The sequence below is a fragment of the Chinchilla lanigera genome, unplaced genomic scaffold (assembly GCF_000276665.1).
Source record: "Chinchilla lanigera isolate Chin_1 unplaced genomic scaffold, ChiLan1.0 scaffold00103, whole genome shotgun sequence".
Taxonomy (NCBI): domain Eukaryota; kingdom Metazoa; phylum Chordata; class Mammalia; order Rodentia; family Chinchillidae; genus Chinchilla; species Chinchilla lanigera.
In genome coordinates this window covers 3,409,780-3,428,161 of record NW_004955504.1, presented here as the reverse complement: position 1 = coordinate 3,428,161, position 18,382 = coordinate 3,409,780, and the positions used below count along the sequence as shown (strand labels likewise).

The 18,382-nt window shown below is 40.8% G+C and overlaps 1 protein-coding gene across 1 annotated transcript in view; it reads right to left on the bottom strand.

Annotated features, from left to right (window-relative positions):
* Positions 1-18,382, bottom strand: part of Ice1 (interactor of little elongation complex ELL subunit 1) — a gene marked incomplete in the record, with an annotated part of 55,815 nt that overhangs the window by 37,084 nt on the left and 349 nt on the right. The window contains 4 exon segments of the mRNA XM_013505895.1: positions 473-584; positions 1,397-1,415; positions 3,828-3,862; positions 4,406-4,464. Coding sequence (XP_013361349.1) covers positions 473-584; positions 1,397-1,415; positions 3,828-3,862; positions 4,406-4,464 — 225 coding nt within the window.

Here is an 18,382-nt window from a genome sequence, read left to right as displayed (position 1 = left end):
CAAAGCCCCGACTGGTCACGAACTCCGAGCACAGATCTGCAGAGGCAGGAATCGCCAGACCAGAGGCCCCAAGGATCTCACTCAGCACTGGGCTGGCAGCCAGACACACACAACCACAGAAGCCAATTCCCTCCCACCCTCTGTGCCATGCACGGAGTCCCCAGCTCTAAGCTGGAAGTTTTGTATGTTATTTCACCCTTAAGGCAAGGGAAATGTGAAAAAGAATTAATGTAAGATACATACACCATAAAAATTCACTACTGATCCTTCCAAAAACATCATTTATAGCACAGTAATGAAGGGTTAATCGTAGCTGGAAGACTTCTCATCAGACAGTCCAGTGATCCCTCTGAACGTGAGAGTCCTGACTGCACCTGTCTTCTTTGTTAAGACATCCCTGGTCCCAGTGACAGTGACTGAGTCAATCCTAACTACTGACAATAAATTTTTGTATGAAAATGACTTTAGTTACCTTTTTCTCTTCTAGCTCTGCTTTTAAAGATCCCAATTCTTCCTGACATTTCTGCAGAGGAGAAATTTTTTGAAGCATCTGTTCCACTTGGTGATGTAGAGTGCTGTTCTCTCTGAAAACAGACAAGGCATTAATGGTATTATGCAAAATATCTGCAGTGAACTATTACATACACGTTCTCATAATCTGAGATTTCTAACTTAGAAGAAAATTTTTTAAAGAATCTCTTTTCAAATACGTTCCTTCTATTTATTGTTCCTTTTATTTATTATTTATATGTTCCTTCTATTTACTGTTAACATGTTTTTGATACTAGTAGACTATTTTTGACAAAAGTATATCGAAAAGCAACTTGAGAAATAAGTGGGACAGACTTCCAGCCTGCTAGGAAAGACGTTCAAGAACCGTGTGCCAAACCACCCGGCACTTCCAACCTTGAACTTATTTATTCAAACTAAGTGATATGCAATGTTGTGATTTGGTTTATAATCACATTTTGCCTTCTTATAAGAGAGAAATGCAATCAGAGCATGAAACATGCTAAAATTTTAATTGTGCCAACTTTAAACAGTTTAAAACGACACAGCATAAACAGTTGCAGGCAGTCTGATTCACGGAGGTATCAGTTGTGGGAGGGGCAGGAAGTTCTATCTAAAGGGCAATGCAGTCACTAAAAGTTACTGAAAAGTGAAACACCAGGCTGTAACTTAAGGCCTCCATAATAAATTCATCTGAATGATTTGATACGTAGGACAATGCTAATCTCCTTTTACTATGAGCATCAAAGCAACATGCTCTATTAAGAGTCAGCCCTCGGTCTTCTTTGTTAGAATCTGCTGAAGTATCTGGTGCGAGGCATCCACCCAGAATCAAGTACTGCAACACATCATCTCATCAGCTGAGAGAACACATGGGTTGGCTCACCTTCTTGCAAACTGCAGCTGTGAAACTTATTAAGGAAAACAATGAAAACTCAATCTTGTGATACTTGTCTGGAGATAAAGTTCACTTTATAATTATCTTTAAGATTCCACGCACAATGTACACACAGGCAAGATCGTAAATCCTAGAAAACAATATTCATGGTCCCATCTAAAACATAGTGATAATTCATCTTACTGAGTTATTCCTATTTACTGTTATATAAACCAAAGTCAAAATATCTATTCAAAAAGCCGAGAGAATAAATTAAATAAATTATTAAATATAAATTAAATAAATTTCTACCTTTAAAGCAAGAACACTACCTATCTATTTTTACCTCCACTAGACCAGACTGGAATTTGATGGATTAAAATTACAAGAATAAAGACAAAGCAATATGTAACTAATAAAAAAAACCTTCATCTCTGTTTATTTCAGAATCTCCAAACTGTCCTGCATTTCGCAAATCTCCAGAGGATAATTCCAGCAGATAAGAGTTATCTGTATACATACAGAACCCATATGTGACTACATATGATGTAATTAGAAAAGAAGTGAAGAATAAAAGAATTACAAAAACCAGTATTGTTATACTTTATACAATTTGATGACCTCACTGTCCCACCTCATTCTATCAGGAAAATATCTAAAGACAGTAAAAAATAATTCCTTTAAGCTTCATTTCCTAGAAACTCCTACATTTACATCATAGTACAGTACATACATGTTTGTAAACACCTGGCTGCAGCTTCTGCTGTTACAATGTAAGCTCAAAGTCAAGAAGTATATTTTATTCTTCCTAAATTACAGTAGTCTTTACAGCATACAAGTTCAAATAAATATCTCATAAGCAGTATTCCCTACCCTTTAGAAAGACATGACAAATAAACAAGATAGTGAGCAGACTTTAAAAGGAACTGAAATAATGCTGAATTGTTACTGTGCAGTTCTTGAGGAAATAATTTTCTCATCTTAAAAAAAAAACCACAAAAATCTATTGCCATTTTAATATTAAAAAGAACCAAATTATATAAGGAAGTCATATTAAATCTGTGACACTAGCACCTCAAGTTCTAGTGCAAATGTATTTTTGAGGTGTAATAAATATGTATTTGTAACAAATGGCAAATGTACTTTAAAAAAATACGTATTTATCTGTGGCTGGGGCCAAATATCACATCACAGAACAAAATTATGGACTTCAAGAATAAATGAAAGTTTTATCTGTTCAAAAGAATTGTGGTAATTTTTACTTGAAGATTTTTGCAGACGAATTTTAGAAGCATAAGCCACTAACTTTCTTGCTAGATTAAATGTGTAATTACCTCACAACATTCACACCATTTTCCCAAAAGGCATATAATGAACACACACTCACCCAATACTGAACTGTTTTCCTATTTAACCACCTAAAAGTGCTTGTAATAATTGTTTCCATACAGATTTACAATCAATTAAAATATAATACCCTTGTAATGACAGGCACTTATATTTAAATGAGTTAATAGTCTCCAAAATCACATGGAAAAATTCCAATGACCTCTACTTTTTAATATAAAAGTTCGTATACCAAAAATAAAACTACACCCTGAAGTCTGGATTTTACTACTCGAATGCCAGAAATGCTATTGCAACAGGCTGTCTGCCTCAGTACTTGGGACTGGACTGCGGAAGGAAGAGCCACCCTGAGCTGGAAACACAGCTGACTTCCACCCACCTCTCTAGGTTTGCGCACTTACTTTGTGCGAGAAAGTTTACACTTTGATGGGAGAGACTCAGAGTAAGCAAGCGTTACCGCCAGAAGATCCAGAGGGATCAACTACATCCCTCTGTCTCGTGGCTAAGAAAGTTTTCAACCAAGCCCGCTTCACTATGGGTGCCCGCTCAACGCTTACCGGGCAAACGCTCACTCTAGCCTGAGAAGTCTCCTCGGGCTCTTCCAGATCTGGCTTGGGACTACACAATTACACTGCTCGCTAAGGTTTGGGGTGTATACACTACTTCTCTGCAAATACAGTAATTAAGAAGTCCATCTGCCCACATTTTCGAAGCTCTCATACTGCATTTCTTGCAGTTCAAAAATAATACTGAGAAAGTGCTATTCCAGTTATGCTATCCCAAGCGAAAGGACACACCCTGAGATGCCACATCCTCAGTACAAATGGGAAAACCTCTCTTTACAGAGCTGAGAAAATCTTAAGGAAACCAGAAGCAGTGCCAGAAACAAACTGACCGCGAGATCTCCCCGCTCATCACTCGGCACTACTGACAGAGACGGAGCTCCTGAGAGGTCCTCCCTCCTCCAGGACCCACGAACAGCGCCTTCCAAAGGACGGCTCTGAAAAATCTCTCACACTGCACACGTATCTTTCAGGCACTACACGCAATCCCCAAATTCGAAAGAATTCAAAACTCAAAAGTAAAAGGATATCATCGCATTTCTTCTGATATTCTGTCAACAAATTGCTGAAATAAAGAAAAGAAGTTATTTTTTAATGTAGAAAATACATTATTGTAAAAATCATGTTTCAAATCATACAGCTTCTCTTCCTACATTTCCAACAACAAATGTATGCTAAATTAATATATATAGTCTTAAATTCTTCCAAGCATTGCACTGATACATGAGCTTTTTAGATGAAAATCCTTTTTAATCTAAGTAGCATCTTAGCCTATAAATTCATAAACCCTTTACAAATAATTAAGTTTCATACTGTGGCTACAAATACTGTGAGAAAATCTAACAACCACTGTAAAGGGAAGAAGATACTCAAGACAGAAAACAGCTTTAAGGAAAATTCCAATGCGGTAATGTCCCACTGACCCCCGATTTCTATTTTGAAGGCTGTGAGCCACTCATCAAAGGTTCAGGTTGCTGATAGGACCCACAAGAGTTCATCGTATTCAGTACCATGAGTCAGTCCAACTCGGGGGGCTTTCAACCACAACCTGCTTCAGCCAGTTCATCAGGTTAACAAAATTCTGCCAAATGTGTGCAATTATACTTACTCGGTATTGATAATTTTTTGTTTCAAGGTAATTAATGCTTCAACATATTCATTTAAATTCTGAAAGAAAAAGGTACAGATTTACATTTTAACTACTTTAAATAAATGTCATTATTTTTTGTTATGCTTATTATAAACTCTAGTTTAATACATTAAAACATAGAAATCTGTAAGTCTGTAATTTATATTGTATGTAAACACACACACACACACACATACACACATACACACACCCCTCCAGCCCACGTTCTTCCCCTGAACCACTTTATGGGAATGCTTTTGTGGCATGCACTAACCCAGAGTCTAATAAATATTAACTATTTTGGTCACTATTAACCACCTGCATTGTTTTTGAAAGGAGTTAAGAATACTCAGAAAGCTATCAAATATTAACAAACAGAAAAATAGTAAAAAGTAACACAAAGTGAAGCAAAGCAGACTATTACAATGAGACTATTACAATGAGTGAAAAATGCACTTTATAAGGATCTGCATTATACTGTAGGGAGCAATCACAATTTTGGCCCTAAATTACTACTATCAACTTAAAAAGGAAAATATTATTATTACACTATTCAAATGCTCCTGAGATTTAAAAACAAACTAATTTTTTAAACTGATTCTTTTCTTTAATGTCTCCCTTACGGAGTTATAAACATAACCACACTGATTTTCTCACATTAAATACATAATATCATCCAGACTGTTCAATTTTCACTGAGTATCTCACAATTCTTTTTCTAAATAACCCAAGTGATCTGGATAGTGCAGTATTTTCACCTATACTAATGCAACAGTGCATTTTCTTTACAGTTATACTAACACATCTTAAAACAAAAAATCCTCATGTTAAGATCTATAAAGCAAAAAGTATGGGTTCTCTTGTAATCCTACCACCTGAGAAAATTTCTTTAAAATTCCCGTAACACTTCTGAGTGGTTACAGCACACGGACACACACGGAGACGTAACCAATACACCACTGTCTACCGAACTTAGCACTTCTCAGTGTTTCCTAACAGAATGCGCTGCATTTTCTGGCCCATGCCTTTAGGAAGTTCCTCTAGCTTCCCTGAGGATGAAGTCCAAACCAGGCACGGCGGGAATAGACTATGTATTTATAAAACATTGCATGCCAAGCCTGAACAGCTGGCCACCACCCAGAGCTCACCCATTCGCGCCCAGAGCTCCTGTGAGCTCCCTCACTAGCTCTCCATGTGAGTGACCACTGCGATCGTGCAGGCGTTGTCCATGGAATTCATTAATGGCATCCAGAAATTGTCCGAACGACTTCTGGGCATTCATTATTTTTCTGTTACTAATAGTCTGTTAATGTATTTGTTCACTGGTGTGTCTGCACTTTTCTTATAAGCTGTGATATTTGACAGACAGCAACCTCCCATCAAATGTATGAATATAAATATGTATATTTGCCAACTGATCATTAAAATATACCTACATACACTGCTCTCAAGGCTGAGAGGGGAGGATTGCCAGTTTGAAGCCGGCCTAGGCAACTCAGAGAGATCCTGTTTCAAAATAAAAAGTAAAGGTGAGCTGGGGATTAGCTCAGGATGAAGGCCCTGGGTTCAACCTCCAGTACGTTAAAAATAAATAAATAAATATATACACATATATATGCACACATATACACACACATATATCCCCAGAAATGTATACACCTTTTTAATATTCATATACCTGAGAATGTCTTTTTTGTTAAACCTTTGTTTCCTGACATCATACATAGAAGGTTCCACCCAACTCAAAATGATAACTCCTCTGTATGTTATTCTAGTACTTTTATGATTTTTCTTGTACTTATACCTGTAATTCTTCTCAAATTTATGTAGAGTCTAGTGTAAGACTCTACAAAAATAAATCAAAAAGGTATTAGACAGACTTAGTGTTTTCATCTTTCTACCTTTAAAGCAAATCTTTCATTACACCCCAAATAAATTGTACATAGACTATAGCAGTAAACAAGATTTTAATGCCATCTGCCAAAATACAGAGTAAAAGCTCCACAATTTCAAGGTAGACAAAGATTTTTAAAATTATAGACTGAAGCACAAATTTGTTCCTGTATTTCACAACGTAACAACTTTACAGTCCTGTGTGGCACTGAACACTATATATCTACTTTTACCTCCACTAGACCAGACTGGAATAAAAGTACCGGTAAGGATGTGGGAAAAAGAAAACTCAGACTAAAGGCAGGAGTGGCTGAAAAGCATTTTGGCAACAAAATAAAATCAAAATACATAATGATCATTTTGTCTATTTCCAGCATTATGCCCTAGTTCTCTCTGCGCCCCTTTTCGACATCTCTAGTCTAGGTGTTCTTCCAAAATAATTTGTTTCTATCTCCGGCACGAATGCTATCTTTCTGTTACTGTTTCTGTCACATTTCCTACTTGGCTCTTATACAGATATGCAGGAATATTATCTTGTTTATTGATTATATTGGATCTGCTCATTTTAAAACATCACTTGTGAATATGTGTTCATACATATAGATATGTATGCATATATGTCTATATCTATAGGTATTTTTTAAAACACCGACTGGATTCAATTTGTGAAAAAGGGTTTCCAGAGTAAATCATGCAGTGTTAAGTCATCTGCAGATCTTCCTGGATGTGCATGAACACGTAACATCCACCAACAGCGACGGTTTTACCCTTCCCCTACTCATGCTTCCATTTCATCCGTTTGCCCTGGTCTTCCTGAACTAATGCCTCAGCACAATATTGAAGCAGGAGTGCTAACAGACAACCCTGTCTAAATTTGAATTGACAGCATCTGCTCTACAAGAGTACAGGTTCTTAGCCGACATCCTTTGATCAAGTCATAAAATTTCTATCCACAGCCTGCTAAAAGATTTCATCATGTAAGAATACGAAACTTCACCACATAAATTTATGCATCTATTTTCACATGACCTGATAGGACTATAATTTGTATGTCACTGACAGGTGGTTGTAAATTCATGACTGTCCCAGTAGATGGCTTGTATCATTTCTCAGGGCTCTCTGATTACAATAATGCAAAAAAAGACATTGATTTAGCAGGCCAGATGTGATCATATTACAGTTTAAGGAAAATATTAAAATGATATAAAAAATTGTAACACAGATAATATGTGGTACAATTGTAAATGCATATTATATATACCAGCAATGGCATATTTCTAAGATTTCCATGTTAAAATTTACAGAATTAATTATTTATGAATTACTCATAAGTAAAAATTTATTTTTTTATTTTAAAGAGTAAAAATAATAAAAAAAACATTAGAAACAATACAGAATTTTAAAGAACAAGACAATATGAATTCTACAATTGTTACATTGCATATTGTTGTCTTCAAAGAAGTTGTTCAGATTACCAGATATAAGCATGCAAAGAAAAAAAAATTAAGCCTTAACTGTTCCTTTCAACAAACCAACAGAAACCAGCAGTACAATTATCTTAGCTATCTCATGTATGTATGTGTGTATATGTGTATATGTATATATATATGTATATATATAAGACCACAGGGGAGAAAGTGACAATATGTGTATCTATGTATATTTTCCCTTTTCTTTCTTTTCTCCTTTCCCTCATCCCAGTTGTTCTTTCCTTTTGAGCAGTTTCTTTACCTTTCACAATATCTATCGTATCTTTCAGATTTTATTTACTCTGTCAGGTTCTTACACTAGGGAGACAGCAGAAATTTATTTTAATTTTTTGATTATTGTAATAATTTTTAATTGGTCTGAACAGTATTAATATTTACATTTGGGCAGTAGTTATTCAAAGTCAAGCAACTAAACTCAATCTATTTATAGATGTTTTCATTAACTTCATTAGTAAAAAGCCCAATAAATGTGATTAGATCCTTTCGTACCGCCAGTAGTACAAGCTGCCGGATGGTTCAGTCATGCACATACCCTTAGTGGTTCAAGCCGATGGGAACATATTAATGTGTTTTTCTCTCCCTTTTACTTATTAGTGCATTAGGTTACAAGGATTTTCTAATGTTGAAGCAGCCTCCCATTCCCGATATAAAAGCAAATGAATCTGTATTAATTCTATTTAAACACCAATTGGATCCAATTTGTCAATATGGAACTGAGGCTGTCTTCTTCATCTGTGTTCCTAAGCGATATGCCTATACATTTTCGCACCGCATCCCGCATTCTCAATGTTACATGATTCATAAAATTAGACAGCTTTTCCTTATTCAAAATGCGTGAGGAGACACTTCGAGTAACCATGGACACTTTGAGTAACAGTTTTCTAGACAGAGAACCGCTGGGTCACCATTAGCTATGGGTTGAAGAGTACCCCATTCCCAAACTGCATGCTGAGTCCTAGCAGCCACCCCCTCCCACCTCAGAATAACCTGATTTGGAAGTAGAGTCGTAGCAGGTATGACCAGGTCAAAATGAAGTCACACAGGATTCTGGTGGGCCCTATTTCAGATTTCTGGGGAGAAAGTATAGATACAGCACCTGCCTTTATTCTCTCCCTAAAGTCTGTTAAAACTAAAATTGAAAGAATTCTTTTCTCATTCTCCAAAACTGGCAAGATTGAGAAAAGAGGACAGAAGACAAACGCAAAATGGAAAACAGGTTTTCCTCTGCTCAGCCTGCAGTTCATATATCAGGACCTCAGTATGAACAATAGAGGAGTTTCAAAAACACAAGCTTGTAATGTGAAAGAGGGGACCAGAACAAGCAAGAGCAACCCGAACTAAAATCTGAAGAAAACCTCAAAGGTACTTATAAATGTAATATACAATAAATGATGTTCTGTCCACGAAACCAGAAGCTATTTTTAAGAGGGGCACTGAGGACTCTGAAATTGGAGGACAAAATACTCTTAATTAAATCCATGAACACTCATTAGGATGGCTAAAATAGAAAGATGGGCAATAATAAGTATTGGTGAGGATGTGAAAAAACTGGAACTTTATGTTCTGCTGGTGGGAATATAAAATGGTGCAGCTACTACAGACACTAGTTTGGCAGTTCCTCAAAACATTAAACAGAGTTACCCATGATCAAACAGTCGTGCTCCTCGTTATATACCCAAGAGAACTGAAAAGATACATTCATTTCAAACTTATAAACTAATATTTATAGCAGCAATATTCACACCAGCCAAAAAGTGAAGTTAATATCCACCAAGGGATAAACAGATAGGCACAATGCTACAGAGTCACACAGTATCATTAGATAATAATAAACAATGAATTATACATGCTACAACATGAATGAACTTTTAAAATATTATGCCAAATGAAAGAACCCAGTCATGAAAGGCCACATATCCCATGAGTCCAGGAACTGGCCATAATAGACAAACTCAGACAAAAAGGTTAGTGTTTACAAGGGACTGGAGGGAAGGAGACAGGTAATGACCTCTGGTTGACAAGGAGTTTTCTGAGAGGGTAGATGAAAATGCTTTACAGTTAGACAGTGCCGATGACTGCATAACCCTATGAATACACTTATGACCAGTGACTGTACGCATTAAAAGTGTGGGTTTTACAAGAGTAAATTATATTTTAGTAATTCTGCTACAGCTAAATTAGAACCAGGAAAGCAGAAATCAAAGACTCAAAAGTTTTTATTATAATTTTGAACAACAGTTGTGAGAAAACAGACAAAGATATGAGAAAGAACAACAACAAAACAGCCCAATTTTTGATAGCAGTGAAAGTGACGGCCCAGGCCCAACAGTGAGTCCCAGAAAGACAATAAGGAAAAGAGAGACACCAAACAAACACTGATGTTCAAGAAAAATTCCCACAACTGAAGCCAGTTTTCAAATTGAAAAGATCAAACATGCAGTCAAGACACGGTCCAAATCATGAAATATCAGCACAAGATTTCAGAATACTAAAGACAAAAGCTACGAATCTCTAAATCCCAAAAGAAAAATAAAATGAAACAAGTCACACACAAAGAATCTGGAATCATTCAGTATCAACGCTGTAAACTAAGAAACCTAGAAAGCAAAGTCTTCCAACTTTTGAAGGAATAACAAAAATTCTACACACTAAACATTTAGTAACCCTCTGAGTTTCCACAAACATTCTTTCTACAGATATCCTTTCTCAGGGAGGCACTGCAAGATAAGAACATGCTTTGCCAAAAGAATGCAAGAAACCTAGACAGTAGACGATGCAGGACAGGACACGGAGGTGAAGAGAACCCCTGAGAAGGCAGAGAAGCAGAGAATTTTTTTCCCAGGAAGAAGGCGTTATATACTCTGGTTGGGAGGAAAGCATTAAAAGATCTGTGTTTGTATCAAACTGGCACAGAACTGCATGGGATCTGGATGCGTATGTAGTTACTTTGACAGAGGCATTTTAAGTTACTACTTTTTAAACAGAAATGGCTCTGCCTCTTTTCTCCTATCGTCTTTCAAGTTCCTTAATATTGTATCTCATCTTCCGCACCTTTCTTGCAGAAGTCATTCTATAATTTCAAACACTACGCCAGAAACACCAAAGAATCCTGACTAGAGTTGCATACATCTGGTTCAAATTCCTGTCCCACCACCGCTTTTTGGCTGTGTGACCACAGACCTCTGTCTGCCTCAATATAATTTCCCATTTTACAGGAGGGAAAGTGAAACATACAGAGGTTAAACGGCTGGCCTGCTATCAGCCTGAAACAGGATGAGCCACACCAAATGTTCAAGACCTAAAGCCCTGGCATAAAGCATGCATCAGTATTTTCAGGATGAAAGCTGGATTGAGACTATGATTATTAATTAAGGGACACAAGAAAACACGCAGAGAAGGGAGGGAAAAATAACAGTGTACACCAGAGTTCAGCTCTAAATTAAAATGCAGCCACAATGTTAAGCCCAAACACTCCTCTAACTGAAATCCTAAGTACAGAAGAAGGTGGGGAAGGGGATACAACACAGGTGTGGCACAGCGTGGGCAGTGAGAGCTCCATCTTCGCCTTCCAAGGTTAGAAATCCAACAATGAGGCCTAAAAATGAGAAAACCGGTACAACGGCAGTCTCCTACTCAACATCAAGAGAGCTCCTTACCAAACATATAAGGCGCAAGCAACTACAAACGCTGCCTCTTGAAAGGGGGCACAGGTGGAGCTGGGGCTGCAGGCTGTCTTAACAAATTTTGTATGTCTAGTTCTCTCTACATTATGTTCACACAGAGCTCTCATAAAAAGAAAACCCAAAATCCCAAAACAGCATTACAGACGGGAAAAGACAGTCACCCTACAGCATTCTAGTCCTCAACTAATGTTGTTCCCCTAGGCTCGCTCGCATGGCAGTCTGAATTCAGTCAGATACTGGATATTTCAGTAAAACACCCTTCACCAGCTCCCTTCTCCACGCGTCCAGTCAGCTTCAAATACCGTTTGACCCTGAATAATGAGCCTCAGAACCCGAGTTAAGCAGAGTGTGCCTGGGTGAAGGGTACTCAGCATCCCCTCCTGACTCACATTCACTCCTTCACTTCAGGTAGAACTCACTGTGGCCCAAGTTCTACGGAAGGAAGGGAAGGTCCAGGTATTCCTCCCTTCCAGGAAATGTTACGGTGTTGTTTCTTTGACAATTGCTCTTTTTGTCTGTCTTCCTGCTCTCCGATTCTGGCACTTCTGCAGTTGATGAACCCTTATCGGAAGTGATTGGGACCAGACCTGTTCCAGAGTCTAGAATTTTTCTGATTTTGGAATCTTTATAGAATTTACAGGTTGAGCATCTTAATCTGAAAAGCTTGAAAATCCAGAACAGACACTGAATTTTCAGATTAGGGATGCTCACCCTGCATTATGTTGTCTACCACAAAGCTGATTTATTCTTACTTCTCTGATTCTCTCTCTCTTGTCTTTTGGGTGACACTGTCAAGTTACACAGCCTTCATTCATTTATGGACACGGTTTCCAGAGCAGCCTACTCTCTTACTCAAGACGCTTTCGTTCTCCAGTTACTCTGTCTGTAACAGACTATTTTCATTTCATCTATCCAATACCCTCTGCCTGGCCTCATGGCACATGTCTGCAATAGCAGCATACTCAGCGGAGGACCATGAGTTCAAGGCCAGCCTGAACTATAGAGCGAGGCCCTGTCTCAAACAAACAAACACCAACACCTTCCTGAATGTCACTGTGAATCTTCCTGCCCACGATCCCTCTCACTTCAGAAGGTGAAATCAATGCAGTGGCTAAAAACAGACTATGAGGCAAGGGCTGGCTGGACAGCCTTGGAGACAAGCAGGTTTACAGGTGAGAGCTGGTGGACATGAAAGATGCCCGGAAGCGTTAGCAAATGGTTCCTTAACCAACAAGCAAAAGCAGTAAGTAATCTAGATGACAATGGAATAAACAGATTACTTGAACAAACAACACTGTCTCTGGAGTCAACCAACTACAGAGAGAAAGTATTTGGGGAAAAACTATGTAATGAATTTGTTTGCTTTTCCCCATCTTTATTTCCTACACAATGCAATTTTTCACATACCGTTTATCCTGTGTTAGGCATTAAAAGCATTCTAGAGATGATTTAAATACAACATGGTGTGTGCACAACATACGCAAAACCATATTACTCCATTTCATGAGGGGTCGGGGAGGCTGGATCCTGGTATCCAGGAGGCCTGGGAACCAATCTTCTGCAGAAACTCAGAGGTAGGTACGGAAAGGTTCTCAACCAACTACTGACATTTTGGGCTGGAAGACAGGATGCATACAGCACCCTTGGCCTCTCCAAACTGGTCACAGCTCTTGCAGCCCAAAGTGTGTATGAGGCAGAATTAACACAGCAGGCTTTAGTCCACTGTCCTCAGAAAGGCCTGCTGATCAGGGCAGCCCTTGGTTGGTATCTAGAAACCTGCGTTTCTGAAAGGCTCTCTCCCACCAGTCCCTGAACTGATTAAAGGGGGCTGCTGAGCCAAAACTGCAGTAAGATTCACGCTAAACACCTGCTTTTCTTCTAGGAGAGAGAATGTGCCATGTGGGCGCAGAGGGTAGCTAGACAAGAAACCCCAATAAAATCCTTGGAAGACAATACTTCACATGTGTTGGCACAACATGATGCTGGGGAAACTGTGAAGTGTGCAACTCCACTGAGAGCCCCAAAGCTCAGACCTGGTTTCCCCATCTCATTTTGCTCTGTCTCCTTTCTCTGTAATAAATCACACTCCTGAGTATAACTGCACCCCGAGTCCATCAGTACTGCCAGCAAACCACTCCCAACACAGTGTGATCGCCAAGAATGTCTCCAGGCCTTGCTCCACCTTCCCTGAGGAGCACAAAGCTCTACTCTTTCAACTGGCACACATGTGAACAACAAAGACTAAATACAGCCTAAATGAAGGTGGGTGAAGAGTCAGGACAACAAAACATACCATATTCCCGCCAGCAGCTGCAAGGAGAAAGGAAGATGCTATTCTTAGGCAGGAAAGCAAAACCTGAATGGGACTATGGGTGCCAGAGAACTGCTGAATGTTGTTAACCGAGGATGTGAGGAAGTATTCATCTTTTGGGGAAATACAACCCTAACTTTTGCTTTGTGCTTCCTCTACCATAAACCACTTCTCTACTCCAAGCCTTTGTACAACTTGTTTCCTGTGCCTGCAACACTGCCCTCTCCATCTCTTTCCTCTTGGTTAACTGCAAACCACTGTTCAGACTTGAATTAAATTCATTTCTGTGAGACCTGTGAGACCTCACCCACCAAAATTTATTACGTCACACTTAGAGGAAGGTTGCTTCTCTCGACTACAACCCCCACTAGAAAGCTTCCATACCTCTTTTGCTCATGACTGTATGCCAAATCACATGCCATTAATAAACACATCAATGATCAGTAAATAAATGAGTTGCAATTTTACAAGCATTCCTTGTCATAGAATAATCTGTAAATAAAATATTTTTCAAGTTAGAAATAAAAAAGTTCAAACTTCCGGCAACTATCAATGGGAATCCACAAGTTTTTATAAATAGTAAGCTCAAATCTGTCCCAGGGCAGTCAAACACCAAAGTGACCAAATCTAACCTAGTTATACAAAATGAACAGTTTCAAACTGTTGTCTGGATTCTCAAGAGTACCGTTATTTTGTTCTGCACTGAAGTCGAGCAAAAATGGGCCTTCCATCAAAATAAAATGACTTACTTCGGCGAACTAGCTTGACTTGAAACCACGCAAAGTAAGACTTGCTTAATTTACACACTATCACCATGGTTTGGTTTATATGACTACCAAAGTTGCACAAAACATGCACATGGAGCTACAGATGAGTGACAACCCACCACAATCAGTGAGGGAGAGAAAAGAGAGCCGAGGTGATTTAGGAGACCATGGAAGGGGGAACGAAATACAGTCAGGCTATACCCATTCTCCACAGAGCAATGACCTCAGCAAAGCAATGTTATCAGCAAAACTGTTCATCTGCATTTCTGTAACTCTTCAACTACTGTATTTCCTTAACTACTAAGAAAATAAGGGAGGAATAGGACATGAAAGAAAAATTTTCAGTGCAAGTAAAAGGCTGCTGAATTCAGTAACAGACTTGTTAGCCTAATGTTACCAGTTAGAATGAAGTCATAGCACTCACATGGGTGCCTTCTATAGCAAAGGCTCCTGTATTTTTCTTGAAAATTGTTTCCAAGGTCAGTAACTTTCAGTGTGTGAAGCTGTTAAGCAGGATATCTACTCTCTGCATGTAACCTCTTTAGTTTCTCTCATGCAAAAGTTTAATCCAAGAAGTGTTGTACTGTACTTGCTGTGGTAATACACAGTAAATGCACAAAAGTCATTCCTAAAGGTGATTAACTACCCGTCTGCCAACTGACCAATGCAACTGCTTTACCTCAATTCTCACTTGCCAATCTTGACTCCCTTTATAACACACCCCTGTTCAATTCTCTCTCCTTTTCTCACCATTCCAAGCTCAGCTTTATCAAAGGGTACTCATCAGCCAGCTCAGTTTACTTCACTGACTCCAGCTGTTTTCAAAGATGCTTTTAAGTAACACAACATGCTCCCTGATCTCCCCAACCCCACTCCCTCCTCATAAAATTCTTCAGATAAACTCAGTGCTCATGTAAACTGACCTCCTCTACTTCTCTGGAAGTATATGAGGAAACGGTAGAAGCAGCGTGCTCTACAAACAAATGTAAAAATGGCCGAAAACTCCCAGTCCTGACGTCACTGCAAAAGGTCAGCCACACACTTCCCACACGCTCCCATCTCGGCCTGCTTGGTCGCCTGCCTCCATCACAGTTTTCATGGTTATTCACGTTTTAAATCTCTGCATCTTCCGTTTTCCCTACTTGAAACCATCTCCTCTTTTCAGTCTCCCACATGCACAATCTTCATCTTCTCTATTCTCTACCCAGGAAATGTCAACTAATTGAGGCTTTTTATTATCACTATGTATCAGTAAAATAGTTTGATTTACTTAGCTGTACCCCTACCAATTCACCCTGCACTCCACCGCCTGTTATTTTTACAAGCAAAGCTCTCGTGTGTGAACTGTGCAAAAACTCCGCCACTCCTTAACACAGGCAGAAATACACACAAAACCTCGTGGTCAGTACCACTCAAGGTTCTCTGTCATCTGCCAGAAACCTTTTCTCTCCCAGCCTCATCTCAGAAAACTAAAGAACTGTCCCAGAGACACTGCTTGCCCCTGCTCGCCTTTTCTCTCAAAAAGGCATCCCAATTCCAGGCAACAGGACTCCAAATGCAATGATGTGTCCTGATCCAGAGAAGTGGTCTGCAAACTAAGGCCCTCCACACAGCCACACTCATTTTTTTATATTTTTGCCTTCACACCTCAAGGGCAGGGTTGAGCAAGTAAACAAGTTCTCAAAGCCTTCTTATGAACTTGCTGCTTACAGAAGTTGAAAGACTGCTAGATGCAGAGGAGTAACAGGCCGACTCTCATTTCTGTTAGGAGAACCAACAGTGGGCATGTGGTAGGGACTGAAGGAAGGCGACTCCTCGGGACGTTTACACAATAATCTCAGATCAAAGTGTTTCCCACGGCTGGAAGTGAAGACGGTGAAGAAGGTGGTAATGAAGGTACAGACAGGAGAACCAGTTGATGGCTTCCCGTTGTGAGGGGAAACGGGCGAGGATGGCATCTAGTTTCCGGCCTGAACACCCTGACGAACACCGTGGCTACATTCCAGATGGAGACCACCACGGGTATGTAAGTCTGTGAGGAAGATCAGAGCCACGACTGAGAAGCAGTTACAGCGACTGTGCTGCGCAAACACCTCCGACGACGCACGGCCTCCTGCAGAAAAGCTCCAACTTACAGCGCTCAGCCCTCCTCTCACCTCTGACCTCAGCAGACCTGGAGCACAGCCCACTCCAGCCGAACAGGCCTCTTGCTGGGCTCCGGCACGCCAGGAGGCTCCCGTCTCTGGCCCACACACCCGAGGCTTCCGCGGGGATTCGCTTCCCAACTCTCACCCCACTGCTCAAATATAACTTTCCCAGGACTAAATTCCGACAGCTCCCTGCCGCTTCCTCATCCCTGACTCTCTTCCCTTCTCCGCGCTTATCAGCAATGTATTCACTACCTTCTGGCATAACCTGTTTTGTCCTACCCTCTTCCTATAGTAGAAGCCCCAAGAGCTCAAGAATGTCTTTTTCACACACTGTAGTGACTGTAGGCCTAATTCATAGCAGGTGACCAATACGTATCTTTGATTTAATGAACTGCCCCGAACAATAAGAGCAATTTATTGAAGAGTTTGGAAAATTCTACTTGGCATTCCGAGTTGGAGGAGGGGCACGTATACCTACACTGCATAGCTCAACGAACACAAGGATCTGACTCAGTGTCCTTTCCGCCCGCGCCAGCAGCACGTTTCCTCCCTCTCCCGATCCCAGTACTGACAACGCGCGGAATGGGTTCATAAACAGTGCACTTAAAAACCGAGTTTCCCACGGCAGTCTATCAAGTCTACAATCTCCTCGGTCTCATCTCCAACCATCTCCTGCCTGCAGCACGCTCGGCCAAGCCGACAGTGTTCAGTCCACCAGACGCCCTCCTCACCACAGGCACCTTTCCCCGGTTAACCTCTCCGTCCGGACTGCTCTCTGCCCACCCCGCCCAGCTATCTGCTCCCTTGCTCTAATCTCTTCCTGTCACCCCCACTGCACCCCGCCTGACCATCCATCGAAAGACGAGACCACCGCTTTAACCTTCTCCTCTATTCACTTTCCAGCACTTGAAGGCTTGTCAAGTCTCCCTCACACCCAGGCATTTTCCTTGCGAGAGTCCATCGCGCCCACCTGGCTCACCCCAATATCCAGAACGCCTAGAACTCTAACCAGCCTAGGTGACGACCGCAAGGGGCAGCTACGGCGGGGGTGGGTTCCATCCTACCGCCAAACACACTGACAGTACCAAGCTAGTTGAGACCGGTTATCAGGCAGCTAGAAGGGTCGCTGGAAATGAATACGTGGGACTATTTTCATGACTCCCACAGGACCTGGAGCCAGGCTGCAGCAAACCCAAGCAGATGTGTGAAACTCCCAGTCTCTGCACGCCTTGAACAGATTCATCAAACTGACAGGTCCCCTGACTTGATAAACTGCTTGATTTTCTTTAAGCTGGGGCGGTACACCTGACATGAACCGAAATGCATTCCGCAAACCCTGAGGAGGAAGGACCGGACAACCCACGTGTCACCGAAGATCACGCCTCCAAGTCACAAACACCGCAGTTAGGGAGCGCCAGGCGGTCAAAGGCCTCCGGGGGGAACCTCACGCGGCATTTCACCTGTCACCCAGCAAGCCCGGGAATCCCGCAGGCGAGCCGGGGGCCGGGAGGGGCCGGGAGGGGCCGGGGCGTCTCGCCGCCGCGCGCCCGCCTCGATCGCAGTCCTGTAAATGACCCCCGGGTTCTGAGCCTAAACAGAACCAACGGAAGCGCCCCGGACACCGCAGGGGAAAGGGGAGCAGGGCGCCGGGCCCACGGCCCT